The sequence below is a fragment of the Cydia fagiglandana genome, chromosome 1 (assembly GCF_963556715.1).
Source record: "Cydia fagiglandana chromosome 1, ilCydFagi1.1, whole genome shotgun sequence".
In the NCBI taxonomy this organism is placed as follows: Eukaryota; Metazoa; Arthropoda; class Insecta; order Lepidoptera; family Tortricidae; genus Cydia; species Cydia fagiglandana.
Window position 1 is genome coordinate 23,766,719 of NC_085932.1, and position 25,782 is coordinate 23,792,500.

Sequence of the window (25,782 nt, forward strand, 5' to 3'; positions counted from 1 at the left end):
CGTTAGGGTGCGTAGCTATTATAGTTGCCCTTAGGTATATACGGCTCGCACAGTGAACCCCAAAACTCTACCGGTCGATCATGCGTAAAGGGCGGAGAAGGGATGGTAATAATGTTCGTCGTCGGTGTTTGAACCCTATTCACTCCTAGCAAACTAGATACACATATATGTATCAAATCAAGAAACCTCTATAATATCACTTTTTATAGTTTAGATAGTTTATTTATTCTTTACTGACCTCTAGCGTGAGTTATGGGAACGAAAAGTTCCTTGCTGAAACGCTTCCTGAAATACATTGAGAGGGAACGGGCGGCATTTCCTTGGATCGAAGCGAAAGAAGCTTACAATCACTGTTTTGAATAGTTTCACTTGTAAACCACAACTTTTTATAACAGATTACACTCACATCACTACTGTTGACACAATAACATTTTAAAAGTAACACTCCATGTAGAATCTTGTAGTAGGAGTAATATTTACATGAGTTTTATTGCACTGGTGTTCGTGTGTGAAACTGTAGTAGCGCGACTGGCGGAGTGGCGGCGCGCATGCCGCGAGGGACACGATGTAAATATAAAAATCTCCCCTTCTGGGGGCTCACCCGAATGAATCACTGTAATCCACCAAACTCTCCTGTGTTCGTCAGAGCTTTTTGTTTGAAGTTGGAGCGAGCCCGCGTTCGTATCGTGCACGAATCGTGGCGTCGGTCACCCTTATGATTCAAATTTGAGCGGTATCGAATTATGATGCAAACTTCCGTGTACCTCTTAACGAAATATTGATCGACGCGGTCCTCGTCGTCTGTGGACATTTTTCTTGAAGTGACTAAGAACGAGGATAATCTTCGTATATCGATCGTTCACTATCCTTTTAATGCACAAATCTGAGACCCACAATGTAGCAGGTAGATGTTTTTTGTACTGTTTGGGTCGATGGATGTGGATTAGAAGTAAAAAAACGGATAAGTGCGAGTCGTACTCGCCCATCGAGAGTTCCGTACAAATTTAACTTATTTTTTCAAATACCTATTAAATTTTTAGATTATATATTTTCCTTGTACTTTTAGTAGTGTATATAACTTGCCAAACAATACAGTTCTAGGTCAAAGGGACTCCCCGATGAGGAGGAAATCAAAATTTACTATTAATTATAGGTACTTTCCTACTTATAGGTATATCCTATAAATTTAAATTTCCTTGAGAGTGTGGAAATATATGTTTTTTTTTGCGATATAAACGGCTGCCTATCCTTATTTTACGTTAAGTTAACATTATAAGTTGGATTTTTATAGCTTTAAGGGACTGTATAGTTCGTTTTTTTTAGCATTAGAAAGAACTTGCAAGAAGGTAAGCGATCTTGACAAAGACACGTCAAGATTGTTTACCTTATTTCTAATGCTAAAAAAAAACAAACTATAGAGTAGACCTGAGTAATCATTATGGTTTTAATTTCAACTCGATACCTCCACGGGTTCCCGAGATAAAGTTAGGTCTTAATATATAGGCGGACAGACAAAGTGATCTTATAAGGGTTCCGCTTTTTTCCTTTTGAGGTACGGAACTCTAAAAAAGACCGTGACTACCTATACCTACCTATAATTTTATTAGATCCGCGTCATCGTCGGTTTTTATTTAAAATGTTTGCGGTGAAATATCTATCTTTAGGTAGGTATAATTAATCATTGCTTAGAAAATATTAACCATAAGAAAACTTTAAAATGAGTCTGCAACTGAAATTCAAGAAAATTCTAATAGAATACGTTTGAAACCCGTGTTCATCAATGGTTTAAAATTTAAATCATAGGCTTTTGTAGGCACGGTCACTTCCGATTCCGACTTTCCGTCATTGCTAGGTTTATTAAATAGTAGGTAGGTAAAATTATATACAGGTGTGTGCAATTAAAAGGGAACTCTATAAAAGGAACTTTAGATTAATCATACTTTTTTAGGGTTCCGTACTCAAAGGGTAAAACGGGACCATATTACTAAGACTCCGCTGTCCGTCCGTCCTTCTGTCACCTGGCTATATCTCACGAACCGTGATAACGTGATATATAGACAGTTGAAATTTTCACAGATGATGTATTTCTGTTGCCGCTATAACAACAAATACTAAAAAGTACGGAACCCTCGGTGTGCAAGTCCGACTCGCGCTTGTCTGGTTTTATTTATTAATATTATTCTTCTGCATCAAAATTAACTGTTAATTTTACTTGAATAAAATTGTAAGAAAACAATATATCATGAAAACCGGCTTACTTCCTAGCAGCAATTCAATTTTTTTTAATTTAGGTATATATTATCTTCTTCTTCTTCTTCTTTCCCTTTTCCCACTTTAGGTGGGGTCGGCTCTCCTAATTAATTTACGCCAGGCACTTCTGTCCTGGATTGTCGTTATGTCTAGCTTGGCATGCTTTATTGTTCGGGTCATGTTTGTCCACCAGGTGCCGGGCGGGCGCCCTCTACCGCGTTTTATTTCGGGCAATTCCAGCGCCTTACGAACCACATTGTCATCGTCTCTTCGCATAACGTGTCCGTACCATCTTAGTCGACTTTCTGTTAATTTTCCAGGTATTGGAGCTACCTTGAAACTACCTCTTACAAGTTCGTTTCTAATTTTATCTAGTCTAGTAACACCCCCCGACCATCTCAACATTTTCATTTCATTTACATGTATTTTCTGTTCATGACTTTGTTTGACAGTCCAACATTCGGCGCCGTATAGTAAAGCAGGTCTTATTGCAGTCTTGTATACCTTTCCCTTAGTTTTGATTGGCATCAGAGGGTCACACATGATTCCTGTTAAGCTTCTCCATTTTTGCCACCCCACGTTTATTCTATGCGCTACGTCTGCATCGATGTTTGCGTCTGCTGTCATCAATGAGCCCAGGTATTTAAATTGTGTCACTTTTGGTACAGATGTTCCGTCGGGGTAGTAAATGGTATTAGCTGCCCTATGATTTGGGTTTGGATCGTACAGACATTCCATGTGTTCAGTTTTTGACTTGCTGACGCGGAGACCGTATTTTTCGAGGGCAGTCATCCAATCCAATAGGTCCTTTTGGAATTGTGTAGGCGTATTGGCCACTAAAGCAATATCATCCGCATATAGCAGACTCCATGGTAGCGGAGCTTGAACATCTTTTGTTAGATAGTCCATGACCAGGTTAAAGAGTAACGGGCTTAAAGCCGATCCCTGGTGTACGCCTACTTTGACTTCAAAGCTGTCGCTCAAACCAGCTGGGCTTTTTACCCGAGTTTTGATCCCTTGGTACATATCTTCGATCAGTTTGATGTAATACTCGGGTACATTTTGGTCTCTTAATGCTTGCCACACAAGTCTCCTCGGCACTCGGTCAAACGCCTTCTCTAAGTCAATGAATATGAAATGAAGGTTCTTTTTATTCAGTCTGTGTTTTTCCATTAGTACTCTTACTGTCTGGATTGCATCTGTCGTGGATTTGGAAGGAGTAAAGCCGAATTGGTTTGGTGATATTGATGTTAATAATTGTATTCTCTGATTGAGTACACGCTCCCATATTTTGAGGGTGTGGGATGTTAATTTTATTCCTCGATAGTTTCCGCACTGGGTCACTTCTCCCTTGTTCTTGTAGAACGGCACTAGAAGGCTTTTTCGCCAGGAGTCTGGTATCTCTGATGTTCTTAAAATGAGACAGAACAGCTTTGTTAGCCATTCGATACCCAGCGTTTTCCACAATTCCGCCGGTATCTCGTCTGGCCCAACTGCCTTGTTGTTCTTCATTTGAGATACTGCTTTCTGTACTTCACCTATGGTTGGATCTTTTATGGGACCCAGCACTGGTTCTAAAGGAACGAGTTGTTCACTCGGGAATTCCTCATTCAGCAGTGATTCGTAGTACTCATACCATCGTTTATTTATATCTGCATTTTCAGTTAAAAGTATGTTATTTTTATCCTTAACATATTTGTTTATTTTTACGTCTAGGGTGGCATTATGCCTTTTCTTGGCAATTTTGAATATCTCTTTATCTGATTTACTATTCTCTATTTTGCTGTATAAGTCCTCACGCGACTTAGCCCTAGATTGAGCAACGGTACGCTTAGCAAGCAATTTTGCTTCTTTATATCTATTTTTGCCATCTTCATCGTTTGACTTCTGCCACTCTTTAAAAATCTGTTTCTTATTACGTATCTTTTCCTTCACATTTGTATTCCACCACGTGGGATCTTTTCCCGTACTGACGCCACCTTTGGAAACACCCAGCAATGTTGTTGCTTGGGCTTTACAGAAAGTTTCAAAATTTTCCCACATTTCATTTGACGACTCGTAGTCTCGGTCTGCTTCATCCATTAGGTATTTGTGAATGACGGCAATAAGAGGTTCTCCTTTCGCGTTGTTTAGGTCTTTCCATTTAATTTTGGCCGTTTTATCCACAATAGTTTTAATAGGTTTGGGCAGCCTGAATGATGTCACAAGGATTCGATGCTGAGTAGTCAGGGGTTCCCCCGGAATAACTTTACAATCTTTAAATTGGGATTTTAGTTTTCTATCTCCTATTATAAAATCTATTTGTGTAGCTTTTCCTCCACTTTTATATGTAATGATATGCTCGGGTTTCTTTTTAAAACATGTATTTACTAAAACTAAGTCATGCCGAGCAGCATATTCTAATATGGTCATCCCTTCTTTATCAAGATTTCCATATGCATAGCCCCCATGAACATTGTTAAACGTATAATTTGATTTCCCAACATGACCATTTAGGTCTCCACAGATGATTTTATTTTCATTTTGGGGTATGGTTTGGGTAAGTTCATCTAGGTCTTCCCAGAATATTTCCTTTTCATACTCTGAACATCCTACTTGGGGGGCATATGCTTATATTATATTTATAACTGGTTGATTATCTAATGCTAGTTTGATCGACATAAGACGGTCTGTGCGTCTATCAATGTTTATTATGCGGTTTTTCAGGTCTTTATCCAAGACAATGCCAATGCCATTCTGGTTGTTGACAGTACCATAGTAGACAAGTTTGTACCCCAGTCCTAGGTCTCTGGATTTTGCACCTTTCCACTTAGTCTCCTGTATGCAGCAAATATTGACCCGTCTCCGATGGAGAGTTTCTGCCAGTTCTTGTTGTCGGCCAGTGAGTGATCCTAGATTCCACGTTGCTATGCGTAATTGCTGTTGCGAACGCTTGTTCTTGTCTACGTCGCTTTTGGGGAACGCCCTAACATTTCGGTTCGCATCTTTCGCATTCGGAGCATTTACGTCGCTTTGGGGGAACGCCCTAGCATTTATACTATCTCGTTTCTTGTGTCTTGCCATGTTTAATTAGGAGATGTGTTTTTTTTGGCTATTGTTGTTTTTACGGCCGGTTGCCACCTGACGCCAAGACTGTCACCTATCCTTGAGGTGCGAGCGCCGCCGTTGACCCTCTAGGGGTTCCTCCGCCGCCATCTCTTCTGGATGCCCCGGCCTAGACACGCAGCACTGCCCGCGGCCTCTACTCCAAATATGTCGGAGAAGCCCGGGGCAGGGGTTTGGTGCGGAGTATCCTTCTCCGGCCTTGTTGGTCCGCGGGAGGTATTTTATTTCCCTCCTACCCTATGGAGGTGTTATCCTCCATCGAGCTTTCCCCTATCCGCCGCCTGGGGACGCGTCCTCTAGGGAATCAGGCTACCCCGAGGATTTAGGTATATATTATATTTATAATAATCCCACGGTAAGCTCAAGAAGGATTGTCGTTGAGGGTATCTATACTCAGACAACGATAGGTATATATAATATCTTAAAAGAACATCGGGGGGCACGGCAGTGCCCCCGCCAAGTCGAGCGCGAAGCAAACACTGCCGTACCATCCTTTACTGGAACCATTTCGCCGCATTTTCAGGCCCCTATTTGAGAACCTCTGGATAAGACCAGAACGCAGAAATTTTGGTCATCCAGTAAGCTATAATCACATACTTAAAATCCAAACTTTCAAGTCTGTAGGTCATTTAGTTCCGAAGTTAAGCGAAAGCAAAGTTTCGCATTTATGAAACTCACTCATGATCATCAGAATAGAACTAGTACTTCCCATAAACTCAGAGAGCTGAAATTTGGTACAGAGTTAGGGTTTAATGGCCACATAAAGGGAAAACCTAAAAATATTGCAATATCAGTCACGTTTTAAAGATCTAAGAACTGCATAAGTAAGTTTGTAATCCCATATAAATATATGATATTACAAAGTTACTGTTGCAGTTCCTACAAATAGTAGGTAAAGTAAAGGTACACTACGATGTACGATGTGAGTATCAATGAAGATATGTTTAGTTATGATATGTGTATACATAGTATGGGTATGAGTACCCGAAAAGAAGGACTGCCTACAAAAAGAGATGAGATCCCATCAAAAACATTACATGTAAAAAGGTGCAAGTCTCGCAACACTTTTACTACAAAAAAGTTTTGAGATGTAATGTGAAACCAAGTCGGTTATTTTAATCAGTGCCAGGAGGTTTCTACAAAAAGAAGTGAAATCCCACCAAAAACATTCTGTAAAAAACTAGCCAAGTCTCGATGGAGCTGCTTGTTTATCTCTAAAAAGTAATGAAATCTAGACAAAGTCGTGCCAAGTCTAAGGTTCCTTACTGCGATTTCTTTATTATTATAGTTAATGTTGTGTGACTTGGCCGTTGAAGGGTACACAAGGGTACAAAACCAGGTGCTCCATGACACCATTGCACCAATCTGTCGCCAGAATACGCTACCCATTGACGATGGAAAATTGCCACTTGGAAAACGTTGATTCAATAACCCAGTCAATTGTAGGCTTGATAAAGCTGCGTATTTCAATAATACTTATGTATGGGCGAGCCTGAAAAACACTTCTTTTTGGTGCAATGGCAGATTGGTGCAATGGTGTCATGGAGCACCTGGTTTTGTACCCTTGTGTACCCTTCAACGGCCAAGTCACACAACATTAACTATAATAATAAAGAAATCGCAGTAAGGAACCTTAGACTTGGCACGACTTTGTCTAGATTTCATTACTTTTTAGAGATAAACAAGCAGCTCCATCGAGACTTGGCTAGTTTTTTACAGAATGTTTTTGGTGGGATAGAAATTACGTATGACACGGGACCAAGTATTTGTGTACATTGCACAAATAATTTGCTCTTACCGGGATTCGAACCCAAAACCTTCGGCTTCATAGGCAGGGCACTAGGGCACTACCTACATTGGCCAGACGTAGTCATCGAATAAAAATGATAAACATAACGAGAAATATACCATTGGCTATAATTATTTACTCAAACATGCGCGTTTTCCCAGCGGATAAGACCTAGATCGACGACTTTAACGACATAATAGGTACTACTGTAAATTGCCCGATTCTTCAGGAAAAAATGTTGCGTAGCTATGACTCACATCACAGATAGTACTTAGGTATGCTTCGTATGCACATCCAGTTTATGAATTCTGATGAAATATAAATACAGGGTGTTTGGTACATCGTTTGTCAAAGATATATAGCTTGAGTCATTTGCTATCTTCTCATGCCTAGAAAAACAAAATTGGCCATGGTTTTTTTTACTACTACGCAAGTAAAAATTTGAAATTTACGAAAAACTGTCATAGAATTAATGTTTGAGACATATATAACTGATATCGTGGTGGAAAAAACGATGTTTAGCCGCGTCCTAGTAACCCGCTGGTTCCTCAATATGCGTCCTTGCCTCAAGACGATTATAAATACCGCAAAATTCACGTTGTTACAACTTACCTCTGTTTCAACTCACCTCGGACTCCCCTACCTATGTATAAATAATACCTACATATATATAGGTATATTTAGATAATATAAGCGCCCCATACAATCTCATACATTTAGGTCGTAAAGCCCGCTCCACACTCGAGCGCGAATCACGGCGCGAAGCCGCGAACGCGAGTCTGGAGTCGATTTCGCATATCAGCGAACTAGACTCCACACTCGCGTTCGCGGCTTCGCCCGCGATTCACGCGCATAGTCTGGATGGGGCTATATACTTATAAGAGCGTGCGGGCTAGCGTGGGGACTATAGCCCAAACCCTCTCGCGCATGAGAGGAGGCCTGTGCTCAGCAGTGGGACGTATATAGGCTGAAATGATGACTTATAAGAGCGCCCATTATGCTTTCAGTTACTCTATTACCAGTCAACACCTGGTTAATCTGGATCGCGATATGCGCGTGAATCGCGGTCGAAGCCGCGAACGCGAGTGTGGTGTCGATTTTCGCAGACAGTGAAATCGACTCCACACTCGCGTTCGCGGCTTCGCCCGCGATTCACGCGCATAGTCTGGAGGGGGCTTAACAGATATTTGTTTAAAAGATTAAAAAGACCCTTTCTCTGGCCCTTTGGACATGCGAGGATTCGAAGTGTTGAGATGATGCGAGTAATTAAGGTTTTGTTTTCCTTTAATCCGGTTCGAAGGACCACTTGAACAAATTAATCTTTAGCCCCCTCCAGACTATGTGCGTGAATCGCGGCGCGACGTCGCGGAGCGAACATATCGCGAAGTTGACGTAAGACTCCACACTCGCACACTTCACGGCGATTTCGCAGTTTGGTTTGCGGCAATATGGCGGAAAAGCATCAGCTGATCGAGTTTAACTGTTAGTTATCTATAGTATCATACGTGATTTAGCTGTTTCTCCATTTTGTTTTATTGTAAAACCGTAAAATATGGCTGCTTAATATAATATAATCATAATATAATTCATATTTATCTTGCCACAAAGGAGCCAAAATATTGTGTAATGTGGAGTCTTGCAAGTTCGCGCTTCGCGTCTCCTTTGACGCGGGCCGAAATACCGACAGAAAACGGAGAACAAGGCGCGAAGGCGTGAACAATCTGCGAAATCGACGCCACACTTGCGTTCGCGGCTTCGCCCGCGATTCACGCGCATAGTCTGGAGGGGGCTTCACACCAGTCACACCCGCTCCCGGCTCCCGTTCGCAAGGGCCAGAGCTATAACCGCGAAAATCGAAGTTCGCAAATTGCGGGGATTTTTCTCTGTCACTCTAATTACGCCTTCGTTGGAGTAAAAGAGAAAGATCCCCGCAATTTGCGAATTTCGATTTTCGCGGTAGCCGCTCTGAATGACATGTGCAAGCGAGACAGCGCTGTGTTTGTCGAGTGACGTCCTGTTCCCAAAACCGACCTTTATGGGTGCGGCGCACCTTGGTGCGATGAGCTAGTTCTAAAGAGTCTGACCAAGAAAAGTCTGCAGCCGATTTGATAGCCCACGCAGTGCAAGTGTTATTTTATACGTCATAATTTCATAGAAGTTTGACGTTTAAAATAACACTTACACTGCGTGGGAGATCAAATCCGCTGCAAACTTTTCTTGGTCTGACTCTACGGCTCAACTACGGCTTGTGCGCCAGGAATCAAGTTTACAAAGAGTGATTTTATTTGTGTCTCAAATAGTTTTGAGAGTTTTGACAGCTGTCACTGCCCGTCGGCTTTGCCGCCAAATTATCAATCATCTTTGCCATTTCCATTCCATATTCCATCTTTCTTTGTTCAGTGTTCGGTTCACCTATTCAACTCAACCTATTGGTTAACGGCTTGTTTTTCGAGTTTTCGTTTTTAGTTGAATTACTAGAATTTATTACACCGTTTCCAAAAAGCGAGTTCGTAGGATTCTCTCAAGTTAATCTTTCAGCGTTGCAAGTAAACCTGTCGAGTGTTTTGAGATTTATAGGATTACTAAAAATGCCCGCTGAAACACAGCCTATCCTAAAATTCACACGCCTAAGTGAACATGCTTTCGCTCCTTTACGTGGTTCCGAGAAGGCTGCTGGTTTCGATCTGAAGAGGTACACTTGTTTTAATGCTTTATGATATCATTTTTACGCACGTGACTAACGACCAGTTTTTATTATTCTCAAAATTCTCTGTTACAGTGCTTATGAATACATAGTTCCTGCTCGCGGCAAAGAAGTAGTCAAGACCGATTTGCAGATTGAACTGCCTTCAGGGTGTTATGGAAGAGTGGCCCCTCGCTCTGGCCTGGCGGTAAAAAACTTCATTGATGTTGGAGGTATGTTATAGTCTGTTAGCTTGTTCGAATTCCTAGCCGACATATAATGTTAATAAAACAGTCGCATAATTTTAAACCAGGCTAGGCAGTGTCTCAAACTCAAAGAAAACTGCCTGTGGTTTGGTCTGTGCTCAAACTTTACATTCCACATACCCCCATAAACTCTCTAGAACTCCTATGAACTCTTTTCTCAAGCACTTTTTTCCATGATAACAGTCATATTTATTTATTGTAATGTTGCTCAAAGGGACCACAGTTAAGTGATTCACCTTTTACTGATTTAAGTTACCATATGAGAATACACAAGGACAAATAACTATATAAGATGTATTCAGGAAATTCCAAAAACAAAAAATATAAAATCATGAGTCCTTTTTCATCACCAAATTCAACAAAAACTTTTTTTTACAAGCTTTTATTTAGTTTCACCTGACCGTTGTCTGTGTGTAATCAAATCTTGCAAGTTAAATTTGATCCACTTTCCAGTTTCTGATGAGCTGAAATTTTACATACATATGTAAGTCGGGTGACAATGCAATATTATTGTGTCATCAAGCTGATCTGATGATGGAGACCGGAGGTGGCCATAGGGACTCTGTGATAAAACAACGAAACCTAATTGTGTTTGGGGTTCTTAGAATTGTCTCGATGAGTATTAGTTGCCTGTGGAAAAAAAAGTACAGTCGGCGAAAAAGCTTGTACCTAAAATGAAATTTTTGCCAAAAATATATTTTTAATTAGAGCTATTAATGATTAACACTGTTCTTTCCCAAAAAATGCATGCTTTAGATTAAACTGATAATTAACCTGTGGCTTGTGGTAATTATAAACTACACAGTGTAACATGAGTAAACCGAATAATTTAAACAGCGTATTCCTGATCATATTTAGAGACAAAAATGTCCTATAAACTTTTTTAAAAAACGCCTAGTTTCAGAGATAATATTAATTTAAAAATAAACAAGTTTTTGTTGTTACATAATGTAAAAGGCCTTTTTGATGGTAATGTTGCTGCTATGGGACATGTCTAAATATCCTTATTGATAGATGTCAAAAAGTGACAAGTAACACTTTGCAAAAAGCAGGTTTTACGAAAAAAAATGTAAAAATCAATTTTAAGTAACAAGTTTACCAATAAAATTTAATTTTTATGTACAAATACATTAAAAAAATAGAAAAAACAAACCAAAAAAAATTTTTTTTTTGGCGAAAATGACCTAAACTTATATTACATTTTTTCCTTCTTTTGACCTCAGAAATGCGTGGTTAAAATTATTCGGTTTCCTCATGTTACACCATGTATGTATGCTTCCACTAAAAATCTAAAGCTGCTGTATGTATATTTTGAATCTTTACTTTGACATAGAGTCATGTAATAAAGACAATGAAAATTTAATAGTTTTATACTTCATGTTTTCACTTCCATGTTTTTAGGGTTCCGTACCAAAAAGGTACAAAGGGAACCCTTATTTTTCCCTCAATTTCATGTTCAAAGTGTGTAACAATATTCCATTATAGTTCGTTCATTATACATTAAAACAAGTGAAATTTCATTGCTGCTTTTTGTCTTGTTGTAGCTGGTGTGATTGATGAAGACTATAGAGGAAATGTTGGAGTAGTGCTCTTCAATCACTCCGACCAAGATTTTAAGGTGGCTAAAGGTGATCGAATTGCACAGCTGATTTGTGAAAGGATTTACTATCCAGATCTTGTTGAAGTTGGGAGTTTGTCAGAGACAAAGAGAGCTGATGGAGGGTTTGGGTCTACAGGAACTCAATAAAATAATAAACATAAACTGATCTTCATGTGATACTTCTTTTTAATGTTTAATATAGTTATGTAAGGCATTACATTACATTTAATTAATATAATGTTTTATTTAATTACCCTGGAACATCACATTTTAATTTGTTCAAAATTATGTAGAACACTTGCAAGTTCAACTTTCTGTGGAGGAGTTATAACTGGTGGTAATGCTGAAACAGGTTCCTTGCTTCTCATCAAGAAAGGCTTCAGAAAACTTTTAATTTTATTGTCACTGTGAACATTAAAATCTGACTCTGCTTTTTGCACTAGTTTTTCTATTAGGTCAACATTGCTGGTTAGTTGAATAATAATGTCACCAACTGTGTTAATTTTCTTAGAGAGTATAGTTATATCGCTGCGGTATTTACTGATATCCTCCGAAAGAGCAGATCCACACTCGCTGTTCTTCATCTTGATCATGTGTAAGACACTGGTTAATTCTTCAAGGCGTGTCAACATATTGTCAATCACATCCTGAACTGTCTGGAATCCACTTGAAAGATCCAGCTTAAAGTAAGCTGCATAATCTTGCACAACTTCTTCGACCATTTTGCAATAATATTTACTTACACTCCGAAGTCAGGATAACCGTACTCGAAAAAGCTAACAATTTTATCCAACACATCTGTCAAAAGTTTTGACAGTTCCCTAAAAGAAAGCGGAATAAGGTGTAAAACTTTGTTGAACAACTCCATTTTTTTCTATAAAACCATGGTAAAAGTGAGACTTCTTGCTGCGAAATATACACGACTGCTACCTTCATCACATTAAAGTTCTTGTGAAACAACGTATTTTGAAATATGAGAGGGGCTGACCATGACATTATTTTGTGAAGTTCTTGATTGTTTTGGTGCCTGAATACATAGCTTAAGTAATATGCCTCAATGTGATGGTATCAATATCAATAAAATGCCATATCATGTAAAGATTACCGATTGTTAATTTATTCGTTGCTAGGAAACGAGCTAGGAAAGGTCCAAGCCAAGGAAAACTAATAAAGAAAAACGACCTACGGCGCTGTATGTAAAGGCGCATCAACACCAAGAAAACATAGTGCTGTGTTTCAGATTCACACACCTTGTAGAGTTAACAGACGATCGCACCGGACCGCGGCTGTCTGTGTGGTTCCGCGCACGTTCAATCGTGCGTAAGCATAGATATAATAATATACAGAGATACCTTCCAAGTGAGCTGTCACTGGGACCACTTTTGTTTAGTGTACGATCAGGGGTGCGAAGCTCCTGACTTCGGCCAAACTCGGCTCCGCTCGGCTCAGCATTGCTCCGAGCAATTATTAGGGTTGGCACCACTTGACTTCCTTTTGCGTGCACGACCACAGATAAGATAATCACTTGAATTTTGACAACCCTAATTAGCCGAAAGGGATAGTGCCATGTATTAGAAAGGGATAGCATGATTCGACCCTGAACCGCTGTCAAACTTCGGTTTTGTAGGAAGCTTCCTTTCTGTACGGTAGTACTATTATTTATTCTGTGGTACGATTAACAATGTGGCCCATCTTGCTGTAGCCATGTCGATAAAGTCATATCGATAAACTATCGACATTTCTTGCAATTTTAATTTTACTTCAAAAGGCCCCTCCAGACTATGCGCGTGAATCGCGGGCGAAGCCGCGAACGCAAGTGTGGCGTCGATTTCGCAGAATGTTCACGCTTTCGCGCCTTGTGCTCCGTTTTTTGTCGGTATTTCGGCCTGCGTCAAAGGAGACGCGAAGCGCGAACTTGCAAGACTCCACATTACACGATATTTTGGCTCCTCTGTGGCAAGATAAATACTAATTCTATTATGATTATATTATATTAAGCAGCTATATTTTACGGTTTTACAATAAAACAAAATGGAAAAACAGCTAAATCACGTATGATGCCATAGATAACTAACAGTTAAACTCGATCAGCTGATGCTTTTCCGCCATATTGCCGCAAACCAAACTGCGAAATCGCCGTGAAGTGTGCGAGTGTGTCATACGCACATAGTCTGGAGGGGGCTAAAGGTTTAACGATACCTAAAATGAACAAAAAACGCTTTTATTCTTTATTGTGGTTATCAGATCACAATTTTATAGTCACGCCCCACTATAAAATTGTGATCTGATAACCACAATAAAGAATAAAAGCGTTTTTTGTTCATTTTAGGTATCGTTAAACCTTTAGCCCCCTCCAGACTATGTGCGTATGACACACTATAAATTAATCACATTGTAAATTATGTTTATGTTTAACAAAGATATTGAAGCTTCAATTAATCGCTGTTGCGTTCCGCTGTGTAGCGTTTATCGATATATAACATGATTAAAATCGATTTTCCACATCCCTAAAAGAGCACACATATACGCTTTTACGCACACGTATACAGACTGGGCGCATCAAGAAAGGCAACACTTGATTTGAAGTCCACCTTGTCAACTGTTAAGTTGCTAACACACTATCGCACCGCACCAAGGTCATTGTGGGACGCACCCATAAGTAAGAGGGAGAAAGAGATATCGCTTTCTCCCTTTTACTTATGGGTGCGTCCCACAATGACCTTGGTGCGGTGCGATAGTGTGTTAGCAACTTAATAGTGGTAACAGATTATCGCACCGCACCAAGGTCATTGTGCGACGGACCCATAAGTAAGAGCGAGAAAGCGATATCTCCTTCTCGCTTTTACTTATCGGTGCGTCGCACAAAGACCTTGGTGCGGTGCGATAGTGTGTTACGGCCTTAAAAAGGAGACACCTGTGGCCTATTTTATAAAGCTACAAGTTACAATTTACAAGCGGAAGTCTCGTTCTAACACATAGGGTTAGAAAGTGACTTCCGCTTGTAAATTGTAACTTGTAGCTTTATAAAATAGGCCACTGGATTTGAAGTCCATCTTGTCAACAGTATGGTTGTCCTTTTTTGACAAACGGCATTTTTAAAAGAGCAGGAAGAGAGAAATGATACTAGTTGCTGCGCCGTCAAAGAGAACAGACAGCGTTGGGGCCTTGAAAAGTGGTAACAGTGACAGCTCGCTTTGACGTCATCTCTAAAAATTATATATCTATGGATCCTACCATCTATGGTATTTTTGTTCCAAAATTATTGTCTGTGGTCAAACAACAAGTGTCAAAGCAGATGCAGATCGCAGGGGCTCTAATTTTTGGTGGTTTTGCTTTTATGTGTTTTATTGTTACTAATTGAGGATTCATCAAATAATGCTACCGTCTACAGGCTACTTTAAGGGAATTAATTGTCCATTTTATGATAGTGGTTTATGCGAGAGACCTTATTGTCATTTTCGTCATGTTAAAAAAGAATTGCAAGGCACGTCGAATGACGGGATCGAAAGTGGAGCGATTCTACAGAAACTTGTGTCGGCGGCGGTACAAAAGGTTCTTCAGCAGACTGATACCTCACCTTCGTTGCCACAGTCAGGTGTTGTGGAGAGTATAACAGAGCAAAGCAAAGCAGCATCAGTACCTAAGGCTACATATAATCCAACCCCTATCGCAGAACTGAACAAAATTAATGTAGACCTAGAAACTATCGATGATGGCAATGACCAGAAGAAAAGGCATATCCCAGTCCCCTACACACCAAGAAAACCTGCTAGTTTACCCATTAAAAGATCTTTCGATAGTGAAAATACATCAAAGCCATTTGTATTCATACCACCTCCTCTTAAATACACGCCAGGTTCTACTGAAAGTATACAAATAGATCAATATACACCTAAGGGCACTGTAGAGTCAACAGAGAAGTATACACCTGGTGTAGAACCTGAACTACCTGAGTATTCTCCTGTGGAAAATCAGAATTCAAGTAAATTAAACTACATTCCATCAGATAAAAATGTTACCAAAAAGAAAAATATACTGGAATATAAACCTGCCAAAGTAGCTCCCAAACCAGATGTTCCATCAGTTACCTACCAGCCTACACCTCGCTCACTGGCTCCTTGTTTCTCCAGTGATGAAGATGAGCCAGAAACTAAGAAACCTAAATTAGTTAATGACTTAAAGGGTTTTGATGATTTAGAACCAGAGTTTGATATATTGGATCAAATATTAAATGAAGAAAAACTGACAGATGATGTTAAAAAGAAATCACCAATGAATGATACAAGTAAGAAAAAATCTTCAAAGGAACATAAAGAAAATAACAATGATGACTCTTGCAGAAAAAATAAAAAATCACTAAATAGATTTGATTCAAAAAAGTCATCACAGGAAAAAGGCAAGAATGAAAAGGATAAGTCAACTTCTCATGAGAAACATAAACATGACAGTAAGTCAAGTAGTTCTAGTAGAAAATCAAATCACAAAAGTTCTAGCAAAGATAAAGACAAAGAAAAATGCAAAGAAGATAAAAAAGATAAACAAAAGGATAAGAAACACTCTAGTTCCAGAAGCAGTGATAGAAGTTCAAGACATTCAGAAAAACATTCTAAAAGTTCTGATAAAGAATCAAGAAAATCCCAGAACTCTACGCAGCATAAAAGCAGTACTTCTGAAAGAAAAAGTAAAGAACATAAATCTAATAATAGTTCTAAGATGTCAAAAGAGAAACGAGAAAAATCTGCACAGGACAATAATTCTATCAATGGGTTTTCAGATAATGATAACAATGACATTTCAAATGATAACATTGATTTTGATCAAAATGACGAGGAGACATATCTTTCAGAGTCAGATGAAGAAGCAATAGCATTAGAGTGTAGAAAAATATTTGAAGAGTATGAACCTACCAAAAAAACTATTTATGAAGACTTAGAAAATAAAGTGCAAAATGATTGTGAGGAGGAATATGTGCCTACTAAAAAAAGAATATCTCGGACACTGGATAAAAATGTTAAAATAATACCTAAGCTTCCTGCAAAACCTGATTTTAAATTAAATGCGGCTCAAGCTATGGCAGAGAGGTTGGCCAAAATTAAAGAATATCATGCTGCTAAAAATAATTTACAGCCATCTAGTAATGAACAAAACATCCCAAAAGTAGATTTTGCTCGGAATAGTTCAAACACAAGCACCAAGGTACGCATTGCGCATGTACCTTATGCATCAACGATGATGAATGCAAAAAAAGTTTTACCACCCAGTCAAAATGTAGCTAAACAACAGCCTTCAACCAGCTCCACTATAGTTCAAACTGTCAAAAAAGGTGTGCAAAGAGTTGCCCATATGCCTAATGAAAAATTTATCGATAGACCTGGAGTTCTTGAACCACTTGCCTCAAAAATACCAGCTAATATAAGATCTACATATTTAAATATGATGATTGATCAGTGTTTAAATATATATCTCTCTGCAGTAGATGCTTATGCTCGAGCTCAGCATGAAGAGTTAGCCACCAGTAAAAAATGTTCTACTGTGCAAATATACAAAAACTCTGCTGTGCTAACAATTAGTAGGCTCAAAAAAGAATTGCAAGAATGCAAAGGAGTAAAAAAATCAGGGACAGACTGTGATACATTGCAGAAGTTACCACAGGGTATATCAGGGCAATCTGGTAATGCTGGGTCATGGAGTATAGAAAATAAGAATAAGAAAATTATAGATTCAAAAGAATTTAATGGTGCAAAACTATATAACAATGTAAAAAAATGGGTGCTATCTGAAGAACAATTACAAAGTAATGGTTTTCCTAGGCTTCATCCAAATGGAAAGAAAGGTTCAGCTATAATTTACGCACAAAACAAACAAAAACCACCTGTGGGAAATATAAGAATGTGCTGTAGATGTAAGAAAGAATTCATGATAGATAAAAAAGGTTTTGCAGTTGTTAAAGAAGAATGCATTTACCATCCTAATAATAAATATAGAGTGCGTGGTGAGGCTCGTTATCAGTGCTGCAGCCAAGATGGAATGGCTGATGGTTGCTGCGTTGCACCCAGCCATGTCTATGAGTACCTTGATTACGACAATCTTAAGGGCTATGTAAGAACACTACCACCTGAAACGACATCAGATGATTATGGCGTTTATTCATTAGATTGTGAAATGTGTTACACTACCCATGGCTTAGATTTAACAAGGGTTACAGTTATTAACTCAGTTTGCAAAGTTGTATATGAAACACTTGTGAAGCCGCTTCACCCAATAATAGATTATAATACAAGATATTCTGGAATAACTGAAGAACATATGGCTGAAGTGAAAACTACTCTACTGGAAGTCCAGGCCACATTGCTTACTATGTTTAATAGTAAAACTATACTTATAGGTCATAGTTTAGAATCAGATTTTAAAGCTTTAAAGCTTATCCATGACACTGTCATTGATACAAGTGTTTTGTTTCCTCATAAAATGGGCCCACCATATAAAAGAGCGCTAAGGAACTTGTCCTCTGAACATTTGAAAAAAATTATTCAGAATTCTGTAGATGGACACGACAGTGCCGAAGATGCCATGGTGTGTATGGAGTTAATACATTATAAATTAAAAGAGGACTTAAAAACAAGATGATGTCAATACCTTGTGGGGTAATTGCGTCAGTTTACCGTCCAGTATCAGTTTTCGCCCACTTAGCAAATAATACATTTCAGTTTTAATTTGCTACTTGCGAAATATATTTTTTATGTAGATAGATAAATTGTTTAGATATTTAGGATTGCAATAAGTCCAAATGTGTGCAGCAGCAATGAAGGTTTATATTCAAATTTCGTCAAGTGGACGAAAACTAGAGCCGGACGATAACTAGCGCAATGACCCTATACTTACTTTCAAAGTATGTATTTATAAACTCGTATATGTAGGTACGTGATACAATGTGGGACTTAAGTTGTAGGTAACAGTGTTATAATAAATGGCATTGGTGAACACTTTTAATAAAATGTTGATTAATTTATTAAAAAAGTGTAAATTGTAGACTACCTACCTATTAATATTTTCCCCAAGAATGTACTTTTTTTAGTTTGAAGATAGAATTATCTATATGTATTATCTAGGCTAGATAGTAATTAATACAATAATTTATACTATTGATTTTGTAATTTAATGGTCTTTTTATAATAACATATTTATGAATACACCATGTTATTTTATTTTATATTTAATAATAATAATTTAGCCTATATGCACGCTCCTCTCATGCACAAGAGGGTTTAGTTTAGACTATAGTCCCCACGCTGGCCTAATGTGGGTTGGGGGCTTAACATAAACCTTTCAATTTCTTCGCGGATGTATGCAGGTTTCCTTGATGTAGTGCCATGCCTTATGGGAAACGATCGCAGAGATAGTTCAGAGCCGGAAACCGCTACCAACTTTTAGTATGTTGTTGGGCATGGCATTGGGTCTCCAAAACTGCCGGGAGACGGCGGCGCCGGCCATCTACTTCAGCGGAATGACGTCATCAAAATGACTCCCGCTTCGTTGCGAATATTGCATACTGCACCCAAACTATGCATAGCACATACACGTGTGGGGTATTAAATGAAAGCCAATTAAATAATCTATATTTTATTTATACAAAGTGTATCAAAATATGCAACAGTTTCAGAGAAATTTACAAAATAATAAAAATTACGTAAAAAAATATTCGATTATTTGGGTTTTACAACCAAACCAAAAGTCGGACGATAAAGCAATGTACTACAACATTAAAGATGACGTCTCAAACCATACACTGATATCAATAAAATCAAAATTGGACCAAATATGTGGAAATTATGCATCAAAATGTAGATATTTGCCCATACAAATGCATAAAAGTTAAAAAAATCCAAATTGGTAATTTTCAGGATAATCCGCATAAGCTTCTAGTATGTTATTAGCAATATGACCTGGATTCTAAAACTGCCGGGAGACCATCTTTATTGTCCCCCAGTCACGAATTATGACGTCATACAAATAATCACTGCCGAATTTCGTAAAATGTAAATTATAGCTATACTATGAGTCACACATACATGTGTGTTACATGTAATGAAAGGTTATTAAATTTAGTATGATTCACCCAAACATTATTTGTAAAAAAAATGTACGGTTTAAGAGCTAGAAACAAAGAAATACCACTTTTTATGGAAAAAGTAGATGTATATCAATTTTATAGCTAAACTAAAATCGTCAATAAAACGTTGCATATAACATTTAAAAAACCAGTTATTCAACTATACATCACAGTTTAAATTTTACATTTTCGATAAAAACTGTGGAAGTTGTGGAAAAAAAACTAAAGCGCGCCAACAATTCTACCTTAATGCGCTCATATTATGCAAAGAATAGTTCTAATTATCGAGTATTAAATGAATGAACATTACATAAAATACATGAAAACGACATTTTTGAATGGAACCATAATTAAAAAAATAATAATTTACTTGATAAGTAAGCAAAATACTGTTTCTTTAAGTGCATAATCTCCTCCTTTCAAAGTCGGTTTAAATATGGTTTTTGTGACCTGGGCTACAAAGAAAAATAAATTGACACCTCATTTATCATAATCAGATCAGTTGTTTCATGTAAAAAATACATAATTACATACGTAGACAGCAGTTCCTGCTGTAGTCGCGGTAAATATTAATATGAAATAGACTCTTACGCTACATTATTAGAGAAATGTAAAGTTACATGCCAGTAAGTAGGTACATGCCTAATACAAAATGCCTTATCGAGGTAAATGCCATATCAGTTCACTTAATGCGATACATAATTATATATTTAAGCCTCGATTAGCCTTATACATACATACATCACTGGCTCAGTGACCCAAAGCAAAGAGGATCTTGGCCTCTGACACAAAAGAGCGTCACTCTGCCCTATTCTGCGCCACTTCGCGCCAGTTGGGTATTCTTATAAAAGTGGAATCTTGAGTGGTGCAAGGGTTTCAAGGCTGAGCTGAGAAGGCTGGCAGAATTTTCCCTCTGATCCTCCGAAATACAGGTCACCCCTCTGGTCGTTCGAAGCCTCCATAAGGCATCTTGCTAACTCATCGAGGCGACGCCCGCTAGGCCTGCTAACATCTACGGCCTGAGGGTTTCAACGTTTGATGCCAAGCCACGCCAGGCCATAATAGTAAAGGTCTAATTATTGAATTTTAATTTTTTGTCCGACTACGGCAGAATTTGCTATCTATGCGTGCATGTGTAGGTACCGTTTGCATGAAACTACTGAACTCATTTTGATAAATTAGGTGTCAATTTATTTGTCTTTGTAGCCCATGACACAAAAACCACATTTAAACCGACTTTGAAAGGAGGAGATTATGCACTTATGGAGAGTATTTTGCTTACTTATCAAGTAAATTATTATTTTTTTAATTACGGTTCCATTCGAAAATGTCGTTTTCATGTATTTTATGTAATGTTCATTCATTTAATACTCGATCAATAGAACTATTCTTTGCATAATATGAGCGCATTAAGGTAGAATTGTTGGCGCGCTTTAGTTTTTTTTCCACAACTTCCACAGTTTTTATCGAAAATGTAAAATTTAAACTGTGATGTATAGTTGAATAACTGGTTTTTTAAATGTTATATGCAACGTTTTATTGACGATTTTAGTTTAGCTATAAAATTGATATACATCTACTTTTTCCATAAAAAGTGGTATTTCTTTGTTTCTAGCTCTTAAACCGTACATTTTTTTTACAAATAATGTTTGGGTGAGTCATACTAAATTTAATAACCTTTCATTACATGTAACACACATGTATGTGTGACTCATAGTATAGCTATAATTTACATTTTACGAAATTCGGCAGTGATTATTTGTATGACGTCATAATTCGTGACTGGGGGACAATAAAGATGGTCTCCCGGCAGTTTTAGAATCCAGGTCATATTGCTAATAACATACTAGAAGCTTATGCGGATTATCCTGAAAATGACCAATTTGGATTTTTTTAACTTTTATGCATTTGTATGGGCAAATATCTACATTTTGATGCATAATTTCCACATATTTGGTCCAATTTTGATTTTATTGATATCAGTGTATGGCTTGAGACGTCATCTTTAATGTTGTAGTACATTGCTTTATCGTCCGACTTTTGGTTTGGTTGTAAAACCCAAATAATCGAATATTTTTTTACGTAATTTTTATTATTTTGTAAATTTCTCTGAAACTGTTGCATATTTTGATACACTTTGTATAAATAAAATATAGATTATTTAATTGGCTTTCATTTAATACCCCACACGTGTATGTGCTATGCATAGTTTGGGTGCAGTATGCAATATTCGCAACGAAGCGGGAGTCATTTTGATGACGTCATTCCGCTGAAGTAGATGGCCGGCGCCGCCGTCTCCCGGCAGTTTTGGAGACCCAATGCCATGCCCAACAACATACTAAAAGTTGGTAGCGGTTTCCGGCTCTGAACTATATTCCCATAAGGCATATGACTAATGTTTTCCTTCACCGAAAAGTTAGATTTTATATTTAATTAACAAATATGGCTGTTTTTTTTCCTTTTATTTCAAGAACTGAAGACCTTTTTACTCCTTTCTGAATTCGGTAATAAAACACTCAATACTATAATGTTGTCCTTGTCACACGATGTTATAATACTGTTTGGAACCACTTAACATTTTATGGCTCCTCTACACGATGGACCAGCGCCGGGTTTTCCAAGGGACGCATGTATGCGTTAGAGGGAGCAAGTGATATTGCTATCTCATTCTAGCGCATGGCTGCGTCCCTTGGAGTGGCCAGCGCTGGCCCATCGTGTAGAGGAGCCATTATATGAAACCCTCAATACGCTCAGAATTCGAATGTAGAATCCTTCGCTTCGTTCAGGGTTTATTGTATGAGGGTTTTCTGTGTACAGCGAGCTGAAAAATTGCATAGAAGATAATTCCATCATCCAAACAGGGGTTGGGGGCCCCGCACTCTTAGGCACCCCCCCCCCCCCCCCCATCTAGCGTCTTTCGAGCGTCGGCGTCTGGTCAGCGCTATGGAAAATGACGTCGCTGCGCAGTTGCGTCAACGTTGCGTCGAGCAGCGGCCAAAGATTTGTAGACGCCGACGCTCGAAAGACGATAGATGTGGGGGGGCCCTTACGCATTGTGGCCGTAAAAAGTTAAAACCCAAGTTTCAGTTCGCCCGACAAAATTAAACGACAAAAAAACAGTCCATGGGCCGCTAACACATTCAGTGCCAGCCCGAGCTACGCGCTACGAGCGTAGCCGATAACACGGGAAAAACCGTATGTAGCGAAAAGCGTCTACGAACAGTGAACTCCCCTAGAGACGAGTCACTGGCACTGAATGTATTAATGTCATAAGGTATTTTACATAATGCGGACCGTTTTATTTGCCTTCGGCATTTTACGAACGATTTCACGTTAACGGCGGATTCTTACATGTCTGTCTGCGACATATAAGTACACGAGCTTATTGCCCATACACTATGGTAGTGTGTTGGTGTACACTGGCGTTCAAAAGTGCATGGACACGTTTCAACCGTAATATTAAGGCATTACGGTCGACATCTATCCATGCACTTTTGAACGCCTTTATACCTACATATTTTTGGTAATTTATCTGTCGTCTGTACAGTTGCTGTCAAGGTACTTTTGTCCTTTTAACATTGCTATTACGTTTTTGCAGGCGCTACCATTATTCACCATACCCTACAGATACAATTAGGTTAGTACCTTTCACTTATTAGTACTTTACGAATTCCTGGCTTAATAAAAATAATTGAAAAAAGAGTGTTTCTTAGGTCTTAGGAAGAATTCCTTGACACGGCGCCTGGCCTTTTTTAAGAGATAATTTTACTGATAACTCATTGAATTGTATGCGTGTTTATTTTTATTAAAGTATATTTAGCCATCCCGACTCTCACGATCAAAAGGTAATAGATATTTAAGTATGTATTTTATACATAACATGTTATCTAGCTATATTCGCCAGTAACTGGCCGCCCTAAACTAAAAATGAATTCTATTCACCTATAAATAGAATTAATTGTAGTATAAGGTGGCCAGTTATTGAAACCTTATACCAGGCGTGTCTCACTCATCGATTTCATCGCTTTGCAACAGGGAGCAACAAGTACATCTGTTCCACACCAATTTTGGTGGCTAGCCATAAGTCGCGCGTGGCGCTGTCGCCACCTAGCGGCCATGTCTGTCCTGATCCTAACAGACGCGCTTTGTCAGAGAGTCTTCTGTACCTAGTACTATTGTTTATTCTGTACTTATACTCGTACTAAAATGAATTTTGTTGATTGGTGAAGAAAATTCGTTTTTAGTCCCGGGGGCCAGTTATTGGCGAATTACCCTACCTCGGTTTTTTTAGCATTATATTTCTGATGGTAAACAATCTTGAATCTTGACGTGTCTTTTTTTTATTGAAAACTTGACTTATGAAACTAAAAGAATGTAATATCATGTATTCTATGACGAAGGCCAATGATGACCTGCCTTAAAGAAACCGATGAATATTCACGAAGATTAATATAAAATAAACACGAGAATGGACCTCGGTTTAATGAATACTAGGGAAAAAAAAACACTTATAAAAACCGAAAATAATATTTTACTAGAAGACAAATATTACACATACGTAAAACGTCCTTGGAACCGTTGACATTTCATTTCAAACTTTTAGCTTTATTAGAAAACAAGAAAATCACTACAGTATTTCAGTTTGTATCCATTGGGACATTGCTGTTAGAAGTAAGTATATAAACTAGAATGAGAATCAAGCATATACATATTATTTTAGTGCAGAATCCCGATAAACTATTTAAGGCTGCATATCGTATATCAAAATGTAAGGGTTAACGTACCTATCACTTGTACTCTTTAAAGGTAAACACTGTGATAGAAAAGGCGTTTTACAATAATGTAATGCTGATAATCTTCAGGATTGTCCTTTCCAACTTCTTGTATAATATAATAGTTAAGTTAATTATTGCGGTACCAGACACATTAGACACTAACCAGACACTTCTTATGATTAACATCTATTTTATTAATACAAAATTTAGCAAAGTGCATTTAACTGTTTATGTCTCTCATTCTAATATTATTGATTTTTATGTAATCAAATATTTTTATAGAAGTTGAATTTTAGCAGACATTTGTAAGCAATCTGTTGGTAACTAGTCACATGGAAGTTGTTACAGTCAAACAGTTTGTTATATAGTGATTAAACTTTCTAAGTATGTATGTATATGATAACAAACTAACGTTTTTAGTCTCAATACATACCAAATCAATGACATGCACAATGTATGTATCTAAACATTAGCAAAAATTGTTAGTAGGGCAGCTAACACCGAACTTTTTTTATGACTCACTAGATTGATTAATAATATCATGACATTTATAAGACAATTGAGGTTGTGAATAGGTCATCTTTCATAAAATTCAGGGGTTTAGGTTACAACTCTTCATAAATTATTTTGAGTACTTACTAATAAAAGTAAGTATATAACTGAATACATGACAGTGTTCCATATTGTCCATTTGAATAATGCATCATAGCTTGCTATATGATAAAAAAATATGATTGACTTCAATTTTAACTTCTTATCATTAGGTACTAAAAATCTTATTGGTATATGGAAATGGTGTTGTTGATTAATTACTATTAATTTACTTGGTTGTCCCAATGAATGAATGAACGCGGAGGTACGGCCGGCGACGCCGGCGCGGATGCCGAGCCCCGAGCGGGTGTCCTGCCCGCACCCTGCTAATCAATAAATGATTGTTCTACACATGCTTTCACTCGTTTTTCATACTCCCTCCGATTTTCTTTGTATAGTTGCGCTGCCATTGAGTTCGCCGGCGAATTTGGGTTTGGATCACTTAGTAATGACTGCAAAAAATAAAACATATCTGTTAGTAGTTCAATTATGTGTAAATTTAAATTGTTTGGATTTAGTTATAGTCGTTATAGAGTTAGACCAAGAAAAGTCTGCACAGCAATTTTGATACCACACGTAGTGCAAGTGTCATTTATGCGTCATAATCACAATC

The 25,782-nt window shown here is 38.0% G+C and overlaps 4 protein-coding genes across 4 annotated transcripts in view; 2 read left to right on the top strand and 2 right to left on the bottom strand.

The window, feature by feature from the left end:
* Nucleotides 1-4,860: 4,860 nt before the first annotated feature.
* Nucleotides 4,861-5,313, bottom strand: LOC134665620 (craniofacial development protein 2-like). Its single transcript, XM_063522599.1, has one exon. It carries the CDS (start codon nt 5,311-5,313, stop codon nt 4,861-4,863), a length of 453 nt encoding a protein of 150 aa, XP_063378669.1.
* Nucleotides 5,314-9,548: 4,235 nt separating this feature from the next.
* Nucleotides 9,549-11,931, top strand: LOC134667729 (deoxyuridine 5'-triphosphate nucleotidohydrolase). Its single transcript, XM_063525150.1, has 3 exons — nt 9,549-9,836; nt 9,924-10,060; nt 11,638-11,931. Exons 1-3 carry the CDS (start codon nt 9,733-9,735, stop codon nt 11,838-11,840), a joined length of 444 nt encoding a protein of 147 aa, XP_063381220.1. The 5' UTR covers nt 9,549-9,732; the 3' UTR covers nt 11,841-11,931.
* A 3,052-nt stretch (nt 11,932-14,983) lies between these two features.
* On the top strand, nt 14,984-18,883 carry LOC134666696 (RNA exonuclease 1 homolog). The gene has a single exon (XM_063523932.1). It carries the CDS (start codon nt 15,069-15,071, stop codon nt 18,318-18,320), a length of 3,252 nt encoding a protein of 1,083 aa, XP_063380002.1. The 5' UTR covers nt 14,984-15,068; the 3' UTR covers nt 18,321-18,883.
* Nucleotides 18,884-24,315: 5,432 nt separating this feature from the next.
* The window catches only part of LOC134666704 (ubiquitin-conjugating enzyme E2-17 kDa), a 5,002-nt gene continuing 3,535 nt past the window's right edge, over nt 24,316-25,782 (bottom strand). Inside the window, exon 3 of the mRNA XM_063523945.1 lies at nt 24,316-25,621. Within this exon, the coding sequence (XP_063380015.1) occupies nt 25,496-25,621 (126 nt within the window). The 3' untranslated portion in view covers nt 24,316-25,495. The remainder of the gene's footprint in view (nt 25,622-25,782) is intronic.

Coding starts and splice junctions, on each gene's coding strand:
- LOC134665620 (XM_063522599.1), bottom strand. CDS start 5,313: ATGGCAAGACACAAGAAACGAGATAGTATAAATGCTAGGGCGTTCCCC.
- LOC134666696 (XM_063523932.1), top strand. CDS start 15,069: ATGCTACCGTCTACAGGCTACTTTAAGGGAATTAATTGTCCATTTTAT.
- LOC134667729 (XM_063525150.1), top strand. CDS start 9,733: ATGCCCGCTGAAACACAGCCTATCCTAAAATTCACACGCCTAAGTGAA. Junction 9,837..9,923: donor GCTGGTTTCGATCTGAAGAG/GTACACTTGTTT, acceptor TCTCTGTTACAG/TGCTTATGAATACATAGTTC. Junction 10,061..11,637: donor AAACTTCATTGATGTTGGAG/GTATGTTATAGT, acceptor GTCTTGTTGTAG/CTGGTGTGATTGATGAAGAC.